The sequence below is a fragment of the Corvus cornix genome, chromosome 3, assembly GCF_000738735.6.
Source record: "Corvus cornix cornix isolate S_Up_H32 chromosome 3, ASM73873v5, whole genome shotgun sequence".
NCBI classification, from domain to species: Eukaryota; Metazoa; Chordata; class Aves; order Passeriformes; family Corvidae; genus Corvus; species Corvus cornix.
The window spans coordinates 94,167,174-94,179,684 of record NC_047056.1 but is presented as its reverse complement, the minus strand read 5'-3'; the positions used below and the strand labels follow the sequence as shown (position 1 = coordinate 94,179,684).

The window sequence follows — 12,511 nt, the reverse complement described above, 5'->3', positions numbered from 1 at the left end:
CTGCCAGTAACTTAAGTGAACCTGCCAAATTATATATGTATTGCTTAGATAAAAGCTAGAGCTGTGTGATGAAATTATACTTGTTGTTCTTTCCAAGCTTTACAGTATTATCCAGATACTTGTCTAGTTTTGTCTCAGTTGTTTGAAAGGGGACAACTATTTTTCTTTAAGAGATAGACATTAATCCTGTTGGAGTACAGCCAAATATATGGGCATGAGAAGAGAATGCAGTCTTCTTTCTAGATTTGGGGAAAATAGATGTATTAGAGACACAGATACTGAAAACTAGCATGCTGTCTAACTGGTTATTGAATAAACTGGTTTTGTTCCCTTTTCCCCCAAACTGGAGACTTAGAATATATGAGAGTATATATTCAATTTTTTGAACAGTGATCAAGGTGTTTGCATTCTGGAGAGATGTATTTATTGAGTTACTTTCATATTACCCCGTTTGAAATATGAACACACGAATGCTGCTGTATCACTTCACAAATGTTTAAACTACTAGCAGAAGCAAGGTTTTAAAAGTGTGTTTAATAGGGACTTTCCCCCAATGTTTTGGATTCAGAATTCTGCTCAAGCTTCTGTGTTGCAGAGGGAAGCTGGCAGAGTTTATGAGGCAAGCTGTTTGCAGCTTCCTCCAGGGGGGAAAAAAGGTTATATAACTTTGCAAAATGAAAATGAAATCCTCTGTGTTCAGCAAAATATGCAGCAATAATCTGGTATGACACAGAATAAATGCTTTGTAAAAATCTGGAACCTATCTTAGGTGAAAATAAATGCAATACAAGAATACACATAGTTGCAGAATCAAAAAATCTCTCTTCCATTTTCTGTTTTTATTATTGTGGTTTATGTCATATATTCTTGCATTTATCTGGGATCAAGATTTGTCAGATTTCACAGATCTAGCAACATTACATTTAGAGATCTGTTTTAATAGTCTTTGATAACTGTATTTTGAACTCAAAAACTGTGGCTTTTCCCCATTATGTTTCAAATAGTGATAATTCATCTTTATATGATTGTACTATCTGTAAAAGCAAAATGTGTTTTCTTATAATGTGGAATGCATTAGGGAGTTAGGGATGGATTTATAAGGTTTCTGGGCTTTTCCCCTTGCTAGCCTAGCTCTTTTTCATATTGTAGCTTACTTTGTAGAATTCAATATTTTTTTCTTTCTTATTTTTGCTTGTAAAGGGCAAATCTACTGATACTGTTACAGCTTCTCAATTTGGCCATGGGCAATTTGTTTTTCATACATTCTGATGATTTGCACAGTGTAAATCTTCCTTGTACCACCAATATACCACTAGTTAAATACTTAAAAAAAAAAAAAAAGAAAAATGATTGTTCTGTCAATTCCTTATGAATCTGTCACAGTAACTAGACAACCAGAAGGATGAGTTTTAGTTCCTGTTGTATAGTGTGTATGGGTCTGTTGCAATGAAAAAAATGTTCTTATGCTACTCTGGAAAGGTACAGAAGTAGAACAGGATTGGTCTGGGGTTCACAAAATATGTGGGGATTACTGGAGAAAACTCAGTGTTATGTTTGTGTCAATGCCAGCTAAAAAGCCAGCAGTATTTCTGTGCTCATGCTGTAGTGAGAACAGAACACAAAAGTACATCAACTAAAATTCATATGCCATGTTTCAGCCGATTTATTAGTACAGTCCTAAAACACTTGTGGTAGAACATTATTTTTGTACTCATTTTTTTTCTGTAAACAGTGTACACACAAAGCGAAAGACTGGATGCATGTAATAGGGCTTTAAGAGTTACGCTATTCTGAGCAAATTTCATGAACTAATTATGGTAGAACACTGTGGTCTGAGAAATAATGTTCTTTAATTGTGTCTTTTCTTTTGGCTCCAGGAAGAGGAATGGTGTCATACCATGCACACAATAGCCCAGTCAAGTTTCTTGTAACAGCTACATCTATAAACAAGAAGAACAGAAACAAATTGAGGAACAGCCTCCCTCCTGGCTCAGAACCTAAGGACGATGACCAAAAGAACATTCTGCACAGTGAAAGACCAGGCTCTTCCCTTAGTAACACCCAGGACACTGCAGTTTGGCTGGGGGATTCAGTAGGGTCCATTGCACAAAGAAGTGACTTGTCATCATCTTCTGGATCCCTTACTTTGTCTCATGGATCAAGTTCCCTAGAACACAGACCAGAGGACAGTAACATTTATGAGCTTTTGAAGGATCAAAATATCTCATTTAAAAGTAAAAGACAGAAATCTAAGAAAATGAAAGCAAGTTCAGTATTAGTAATTTCTGGTGGCCAAGGACACAGAAGAGTAAACAAGAAGACCAAGCAGCAGCGACAAGATGAACTAGTGTCTTCAGTAATGGTCTGGCAAATCCCACTATTAAATATCTAACTGAACTAAATCTAAGATTGTTTTTGCTATTAAAAAAGTGTGATATCCTTTTGTGGCTAATACCAGCTTAGGACCCAAGCGGATAGACGTTACACACCTGGGAGCTATTTCAGTAGGCTTGGATCACAGGATTAAGGGTGCAAGTCTTCACATACTTAGAACATTCTGCAGTGTTGGAGTATTGGAAAATGTTTAGCTATTGGTGCTGTCTTTGATATTTAGAAAAAAAGGAACTGCTAGGGACTTTTAAATGGTTTTAGAATCTCTTACCTTATTTATACTCACATTTATAAATATCATAATTATGTTCTATAGCACTTAGGGAAGGCAGGGAAGACATTCCATGTCTCATGCTGGTTTCTGTTTACTTAAATCAGTTGTTCCTACTTTTTCCAAAGTGACATATTGCATGGAACAGTAGGTTTTAACAAATTAGGAAATATTTTTAAATAATAAATAATAAGTAGCTAATGTGAGCTAATATTAATTTGGCAAGAACTATAATAGTTTAAAGCTTCGTTCCACAAACCAGAGTTGGACTAGAAGAAAACTGGCTATATTAATTAATCAGTATTTGTTTATTTCAACATAGAACATAGATTTTTTTTTAACTACTAGTTTCTAATGCTCAGTGTTATTAGAAATGTTGCAGTACAAAAAGCAGTACAAAAGTACAAATTTTCTTGGTAGGTACAATGTGTCTGCGACTTGTTTTTGTTACAGAGAAAGTTGCAAGGATGTGATGGCTTCAGGCAAATAGAAAATACAGATACAGGACAGCTGTGTATTACAGTGCTGCTAACACATCCTCCCTCTGCAAATCAGTATCAAAGCTAAACATGGACTGTAACATTTTTAAGGAGGCAGGCACATGCAGTAAATTAATAATGAATTTATTAATTAAGTCATTAATTGGGAAGATATATACTAATATAGGAATATCTATAGAAAGTGCAGGTAATCACTAGAGGTCAGCTGAGTTGTGCTGTGTCCCCAGACAAGCATCTATCAAATAATGTCACAGTGCAACATCAGAGATATGGCGGGCACCTCTTTTCACCCCGTTTCAGCAAAGCACAGTCTGTAAATGGGTGTTGGGAAAGTGGGGTGCAGAGCTTCAGTCCCTCAGATGGGCAAGCTGTCACTTTAGTACTGTTAGAGGGATGAATTCTAAGTAGGGACCTAATAAATGTTTTATTCATGAATTGATGTATTTCCAAAGGAAACTTTGAATTTGGGATTCCTACTGAAATTGCCTGCTGCACTAATCTCTGCACATGTGAAATATAAGACAAAAGCTTCAGCTCATAAAGACATTGCCAGAAATGGTGATGAGACACATCCTTCAGTCAAAATCTGTTTACTACAGGTAACTTGAATTGAGTCGCTGGGAAAATTATTTTCCCTTGTCAGTAGACTGAAATACAGAGAAATTAGTATAATTAAGTTTCAGTAACTAATACTGTCTGTTAGTTCAGTAAAATGCCAGTTAAGTATATCTGAAGTAGATAGAATGTTTGTCAGATGTATGCATTGACTAGAATCAAATAAAACTTCTGGCTACTTTGGTACCATTATTATCCCAGTAAAAGGGTGATTTGCTCTGAAATTGTTTCTGCTACTTCTAATTCAAAGCCTTGATTCCACCATGTTTTGTTTCAATCTGCCTGGTTTAAATCACTATCAACCATAATGGCAGTGTTTCCCAGCATGTGCCATTTCAAGGCAAACAGTGCTAGAGACTGAGGTATTTTGTTGGATATAGCAGTAGGGTTGGGGTTTTTAAAATGTTGCTGAAATTTATTTTCTTAATTTTGCAGCAGATTTGTGTGTGTCTTAAATTTACAGTCTTGTCTGCTTTAAAAAGCAGACCTCTATCAAGGTGGCCCCAAAATCAGTGTGTAGGCTGACTGAGCAAGTTTGACAGAGCACTGGACTAAAGTCCCTGATGCCTGACACCAAGTGAGTGGGACAGAGGGAATGCTGGTGAAGGCAGTCTTTGCCTGCTAAGTGGCACCAAAATAGGCATTTCAAAATCAGGTATGCATCCTGATTCCAGAGGCTTTGTCCACATCCTACATTCCTGATTAGAACAAGATACTTGAGCCATAATAGCATGGATTTCAATGAATCACAAAGGATACTTGTTATAGATGGGATTGTAGGCTTAGGATCTTCATTACTGTTTTTTGCTTTTATTCCATGTCTTTTGCTGTGTGTCTTGCAACTTCAATTGGGTATTGTCAGTGTTGGCATAGGCTTAGTGTTGGCTTGAGTCCTGGTAGGAAAAAAAAAAGAAAAAAAAGCAGAGTGCCTCTAAGCCAGGCAGCTGGCAACATTTTCCCGAACTTTTTTTCTTCTCCCTGACCTACTGCCTAGGCTCCCCTGGCTTGAGAGATCAAGGCCGGTTTCATTTTCTATACTCTTCCATAGCTATGGCCCTGGGAGCTGCTCTTTGCCCACTGTGTGGAAGTACTACATTGTACAGTTTAATGTATGTATATTGAAAAACAAGTTGAAAGATTCTTCTGTGTATAAAGCATATATAATCTAGTATCCCTTTGCTACACTGCAGCAAAAAGACCACAGGTTTTATTTTGCATGCTCCTTGGGCATGGTATTCCACATCCCTGCCTTCAGGTCTGGAGAATGGCATCTACTCCCTCATGGATCCTGATCACTAGGAGCAGAAAGCAGAGTCTACCACACACTCAACTGGAAATCCATGCATGGTGTTATTACAGGATCCACTAGCAGTAATTCATGAGAGTTGTAAAGAGACATTTATCCTGTCTTTCAGCTGAAATGTGATTTTCTTCAGTTCTGTCAATAAAACAGTAGAAACAAAGTACAAGTCTGCTCTTCTGAAAGTACATTGGCCTTTTTCCAGTGATTTCCGTAAGAACAGAATGGGTTCCTCATTAAATTCTTCTATTTTGAAAATAACTATCTTTATCTTACTAAGCTGTAAAGCAAAAGAGAAGCTGTATGTCTGACTTTAAAGATACATATTGTCATGAACTAGATTTTAGTAACTAAGCACAAGGTGTGATGTTTCTTTCTGACATGCAACTTGCTGGTATTACCTTACTATGAAAACAGGCAGGAACCAAAGTTTCTCTTAGAGCTGGCATGTAGTCCTTATAGCTGTTGTAGACTGTGCTGCTAGGAGGTTGGATTTTGCTTTCTGATACTGCTTTTCTAGATTAATAGAAGTTATGAAAACAATAGGAAAAAAGGGGAGCAAATGTAACCACTACAAGATATTCTATATATGTTTTCTAACACATAGTAGTGTCTTTTGTAACATGAGCCATAAAACTTGTGTATTTATGTTCAAAGTATAAATTGAGAAAAATGTTTAATAAAAAATATGATAAAAGTTAACTTCAGAAGAACATCTTGGGCTGTCATTTTAACTAGAAGGCTAGAATTTGGGTCATGCATTAATGAATAATATATATATTAATGGATTCATGAAAGAGAAAATAGGATATGTTGCTAGGATTACAATGATTAATTTTTTTTAGTTTTATATTTCTACAATTTAAGCACCAGCAAATGCAGTTTCTGAAAATTATGCAGTCATTTATTATAAGGTTTGATTACTGTATCAATGGACCCCAATAGTGTCTAGGCAGTAAAATTTCTACTATGCTGTCTATGTGGAGTATGCATCAGCACTTGGGCAGCATGCATGCTGCATACAAATGAGAAGCATTAATTTTGAAAACGAGTATTGCAGAGCAAAGGCTTTAAGAGAGGAAATTAATTTTCAGTTGCTAACAGGCAATTCTTTCTAACTAATCTGCCCTAAAGGATATATACATAATCCCATGATTGTGTTTAAATACAGAGATTGTATTTATCAGACTTGGCAATAGCCTTTTCGATTGTACCTGTGCTAGTATAAACAAACAAGAAGAGTTACTGAGAATTCTTTGGTTGCTAGGAAAGCCTGCCTTTTTGCTCCTGGCTTTATACCACATCTCTTTAATACATGGTTCTGAAAAACATCAAATCATACAAGTGCAGGATACCTGCACACCCCTGGAGACAGATTCTGTCCCAATGGGAATTTACAGTTCATTATTTATGATGGCAATCTGAGGGCTAAAATTGCTTACTGCCTCTTTGAGAGAGGCCTGAATATTGGGAAGGGTTTCCTGAACTGTGGTTCAGTGCTTAAACTTCACTGTTCCTCTCTCTTGTGTCCTGTTTGATTTTCTAAATGCATATAGACAAATTGGCTTTTGCAAAATGCATTTGGACGTGAGAAATATCAGTCATTTGAAAGGTGCAGCTGTAATGGAGGGTTCTGTATGAGTTAGTCTGTATTGCAATGAGTGATACCATGGAGCTGATAACAGTATTTTTAGATTGCTTTACATAGCTTTCTAGTAATAATACTTCACATAATAATAGTCCTGTTAAGAAGGCAGATTAATATCTGTAGCTAGGAAGAAAATAAGATTAAAAGCATTTGCCTGACTTGAAGCTATATGATGAGTCTGTAAAAGCACACAGATTAAAGCCATTGCTGCTCTTGAAGCCCATGATTAGTCCTTTAAAGAGTCTCCTCCTTGCAGGCGTCCTGTACACGTAGTGATGGAAAATGTCTGTGTGAGGAAACTGGCCAGGACTAGGGCAACAACTGGAGCACTGAGCTGTGATCACAGGTAGTAGTTGGCTGGCTGGGGTTGAGCCTGGCCTGGGCTGCTCCCGTCAGACAGCATTGGCAAAGCCACTTACCTGCTGTATTTTAGGGACTGATTAACTACGTGGAAGTAAATTGTGTGGTGCCATTTGCTGAATAGGCTTTCTGCCTCTAGTTTCCCGATACTGACACAGCTTTGCATGTATCCATACAACGTTCTTTCTGTGGGATGGTTGCCTAGCAGTCTGGAACTTGAGACTAGTTAGGAGATAGAAATACCTACTAGCATAGACTTGACACATACCATACAGGTACCAAGTTGGTATGAAGAGTGCCCCTGTTAATCTGGGATAGTTCATCAGCTGCTTGCACCACACCACAGCTCAAAATTCTGGTCTGCTTCCTATGCCTTTTAAGACTTAGGGGCTTTATAGCTGTATGTAGAATCTATGTTCTGCTTCCCCACAAGTGCAGCATGTACACTGCCACATCTATCTGCTATTCAATTTGAGAAATCTAGCTCGAGATCTTTCAGAATTAGTTGCTGCTGCCTTGCAATTGTACTTATTTAATTAATAGCTTTTTCTTTCAAGACATGCCCAGCTACCAAACTGCCAGAAATACTCTTTTCCTCCTAAAACAAAGAGTCAACAAAGCAATACTGGAACTGCTTCAGATGAAAGGATCTGAAAATTTCCTAGTAAATGAAGATTTACTCTGTGACTCCATTTGAAATGCAACAATGCCAATATATGACCAAAAGTACTTCAAGTGCTTTGGCCAGGCTCCATAAACCACACTATAAAGCAATTAGTCTTTCACAGCATGACCTTCAAAGGTGTTCAAAGGGATTTTTTCCTCCAGCAAAACAGGCCTTGACAGCAGAACTGCAAGTTCTGCTGTTGTACTTATTATTATACTCCAGTGATAATCACAGTTATCATTAGTGTGTGCCCCAACCTACAAGATGAGCCAGAACACCTAGGATTAAAATGACACACCTTGGGGGAGATGAAATCATTGTACAAATTCACTGGAAATACAATTTCAGGAGTATTTTGACATCAAAAGATTCAGCTGAGCCTCCAGCAGAGTTTTCTCAAAGCACTGAATACCTGATTTCCACTGAAACCTATGTATCTTAAATGTCCAAATGCAGATAACAAGTATGGTTTTAAATTCAAAAAACTTAGCTACAGAGTTACAGAAGTTTCATTTTTCCTTTCTCTTATTCCACATTGGAGAGAAACTCTGTGGGTTTCAACTTGAGCGTCAGGATCACCATTAATGTCGGCACAAAAACTGCATTCACTCATGCCTTCCAAATCAAATTGTTTGAATTGTTTCCTGTGAGCTTTTCTGGTTTGCTCTGTATGCATTTCAAGCTGCAGAACATGCCTGCCAGACTACACTAACTAAATGCCTTTTGGTGTTCCCTTCTAAGGAGATTTTTCTTTCTGTAGAGTGGGGTAGCACAGACTGCCTGCAGTAATAAGGAGGATTACCCCCAAGATTTGTTAGAGCAACCACTCTTCTGCAGTGTTGCTTAGAGCAGCCTGTGATGCTTTTAATCCTGATCAAAAGCAACTGACACCATCAGTTAACTTAAGCTGCATCTGCACTGCTGAACTCAAGAGCACTTCAGAGGTTACAGACACACACCATGAGGCCGTATCAGGTGGGATCCATGTGTCAGTCCTTTCCTTGCCTTTCAGGTGAGCAAAGCTGGTTACAGCCTACACTGATACATGATAACATTTCATATGGCATTTGGGGAGAAATGTACAGATAACGAGGTATTTTGCTCACAGGCCATAATCATAGACACGTGTAGATGAGACAGGTGATGGGATAATTTGTGGCTGATTACGGCTGGGAAGAAATGACTGGAAAATGTCAGCAATGTAAAGAGCAAGGGTAGGCTTTTGGGGTTTTTTTCCAAATTCTTTTGGGTTTTATTTTTAGCAAATTAGGGGATGATGTGCACATTTTCTCAATTGTTCATCTAAGTAAATGCTGTGTATTCCCCATCTGTTAACCTTATCAGATGCTTTCAACCTCATTAAAAGCTGCTCCACCTATTCAGAACACTCTTTTGGGTGAAAAAAGTTTGTGGTAATAAGGTCTTTTTTTTTTTTTATGCTGCTTGCTTTTTCTTAAATTAAAACCAGTATTAATTTGTCTCTGGTGCACAGAAGTATGCAACCCTACACTGAAGAAGTCTTCATGATTTGTTTTCCTTACGGCTACAAGGCTCTATCTGCTACAAGCTGATAACCCTCATGGTGCAACCAGCACATTTCTTCCAATTCTGCTATCTGGGTGTATTACAGGGATGTGTGAAAAGTAATACACACAGGCAGATCAGCTTGGCCCAGCATCAGATGTATACAATATATCATGTGTTGCATGTATACATGTATACAGCAGGTATAGGGTTTGTATTCCAAATATAAAAGACTTATTTTAGGCATCTTTGCTCAGCAGAAATACAATAAGTATTTTGTCTGTTCCAGCAATAGCATCAAACCAATCCTTGAGGCTGTTATATTACAACACCAAGAAGCATTTCACACAGTGAAATGTGAAAATTCACACAGTGTTCAGCTGTTAAACAGAGGATGAGCAAAAGAAGTCAGGTTTTCTTTTCTCTTGTTTTGGTTTTACATCTTGGCTTCTAGCCATGAATCAGATCTCTGGGCACTGTACAGACCACTGACATCGGGTACTATGACTGTGTATCTGGTACTCCAGTATCTACTCACAGAAGGAATACCAGCCAATTTCAACTATTATCTGCTCCAGAATTTTGATGCTGCAACATTTTTTTTTGCAATACATCCTTGTGCCAATCTAAATCACAAAAAAACCCCAACAAAACAACCAACCCAGAAAACTAAAAATAGCCTACCAACAGCTTTGCATGTTCGAGTACACTGGTGACAAGTCTGTGCAGACATACCAGTCCTGCCTAGTATGCTGGACTTGTGCCCACAATGCGATGGACTCAGAGAGCGAAGGCTGCAAAGCCCACCTAATTAGCTGGGTAACTAATTGAGTATGGACCCATATGCAGCTCCATTCTGCCATGGGTACACTACCTGCAAGATTCTGCTTTGCTTACTTAGAGAAGCTAGCCTACATGTGCTGTGAGCTACACTCTGAGCTCTTATCTAGGGAAGGCTTAAAGATTCTTGCTTCATAGGATGTGGAGTGAATATTTCACCTGGATAAAATAATTATTCGGTTAAATTATTCCTAACCTCCTTAAATGAGAAGTTCTGCCAAGAATCAACCACCTGAGACTGGGAAGAATAATTTTTTATGTGACCTACTGGCTAATTTTGGCTGAGGAGCTGCGCAGTTGCTCCAGCTATCAGGATAACCCAATCCTGCATGATAGCCTCCGAGCTGGGAATGGCAGCAATGCAGCTGCTGGTGCAGCCAGTGGGAGAAAGAAAAGAAGTTATTACCTTGCCCTGGAAGAGCAAGGCCCTGATAAGCTCTGAGGAGATGTGCTCTGGATCAGGATGCTGCTTGGTGACCCTATCATGAGAAAGGCATTCAGCACGATTGCCTATTTCTGCACTGGCGACATCACAGTATCATGCCTTCTAGAAGGAATAGTTTGTTTTGCCTGATGTGGCTTAAACAGAAAGGTGTGTCAGATGAAAAAACCTTCCCACTACTATTTCTTCATTTGGATTTTTAATTTTTTTTAACCAGAGAAACACTTGATAAAAATTCTTTTGTTCCAAACTGTATTCCCTTTTCATTCCTGAGCACCACTGCTGGTAAGTGAGAGACACAGAGTATGGGCTGCATGTCCAGAAGGGAGTGTGCTGTTTGTGACTGGGCAGGGGCCACCTAAGGTTTCTGGGACAGAGCACAGCAAATGCTTCCCTTCCTGCCTCTACTCAGCACTCTACTGTTGTTGCCCCAGGCTAATTGCCCCTTGCAGAACACAGGATCTTAGCAAGTCCTGATGGCCAGTAGCAGTACAATAATCTATCAGTTCCCCCGAATATTTGTCACATTGGCTGGGCTACAGAAATGCATATCAGGCACCAAATTATGTATCATGTAAACTGTGTGATACCTGATTTCTTTAGGACAAGGTCTTTTCTACACTGGGACAATAATTCATCTCATTTAATTTAGGCATTAAAAAATTGTCTACACCTGTACCAGTCTGACTTTACAGCTAATGGAGAGAAATAAGAAATACCAAAGGATGATTCACCTCATCCTAAGATGTCAAAGATAGGTGAGAAAAATTGCCCTTCAGACATGGTTTTTCCTGTACATTAATTATAAATGGAGCCTCAGGAACTCAGGTTAAGTAGGGAAATCAAGCAACTAAAACTGAGATGATTCCTACAGTGAGTGTCCCAGTTTTTTCATCACATCTGGTTCTACCAGAGACTGTGAGGCTGATTGATGAGCAGCCTTATTCTCCATGGCAAGTGTCCTGGCCTATGGGCCATAGAGCAGCAGTATTTTGCAAAAGTTATGCTAAGAGGTCAGCAACTCCTTTATATTTGTTTTCACTAATGGGTATAATGACAAAGGGGCATGGGGAACTGTAAAGAAACTTGGTGGGAAAAAAGTAGACTGAGTTACAAAGTTAGGGAATTGCTGCCCAAAGCTGAACTTTCATAAAGCAGAATTGAGGTCATTTTACCTGATCTGCTTCTGGCAATGTTCAATGAGGGCAGAGGACAAAGTCTGCAACAGCCAAGGGCTACCTGAGTTCTCAGGCTAGGATCTCCATGGGGATTGGATTTTGTATAGGTCTTCTGCTGGCTCCAGCCACAGGGGCAAACATGGCCCATAAAAACACAATATGCTACTTCCCACCCACTGCTGGTTTTCAAATGGTCTCCAGAAACCATAACTCAGACACCTCTGTGTACACTCATACTGGAATGTGATGTGGCAGTTAAACCTGAAGAGGAGCTAAGAAAATCCAGTAGTGGTTAAAATTGTCATGTATTCAGAAAGCATGAGTCAGAATGATCTCAAATGATCCCAGATATTACTCTGCTGCCACGGTCACATAACTCTCATCAGTATGAATAGAAGTCAGGCACCTTAAGGAGAGGCAATACTCCACAGAGGAATAGAGTAACAGAGATTTTTAAAGTAAAAATGATTTCCCATAGCTGTATCAGTTGTCTAATTTTGGTGTCATCTTGAATTATATAGTATTTAAAGTAACATGAAACAGCAAGAATATTAATTCCTGATGTCAGAGAGACGAGTTATTTCTGGCAGGGTTTAACGGACCTGCTGTATCACATGGAAATTTCTTTCAGCTAGCCAGGAATAAAACCACGTACAAAACTTACATTCTAACCTTGTAATGGACCCAAATCAGGGTTCAGTGTCACATTTGCAATTATGCTAAAGCCACACGTTGTGGTTACTGTCTCTTCTAAGACCCCTATGACACTGTATGA

At 38.7% G+C, this 12,511-nt stretch overlaps 1 protein-coding gene across 5 annotated transcripts in view; it reads left to right on the top strand.

Annotated features, from left to right (window-relative positions):
• ARHGEF10 (Rho guanine nucleotide exchange factor 10) overlaps positions 1 to 5,779 on the top strand; it is a 112,135-nt gene extending 106,356 nt beyond the window's left edge. For all 5 annotated transcript variants that reach the window (XM_039568077.1, XM_039568079.1, XM_039568078.1 and 2 more), the window contains one exon: positions 1,878 to 5,779. In XM_039568077.1, the coding sequence (XP_039424011.1) occupies positions 1,878 to 2,392 (515 nt within the window). In that variant the 3' untranslated portion in view covers positions 2,393 to 5,779. The remainder of the gene's footprint in view (positions 1 to 1,877) is intronic.
• Positions 5,780 to 12,511: the final 6,732 nt, after the last annotated feature.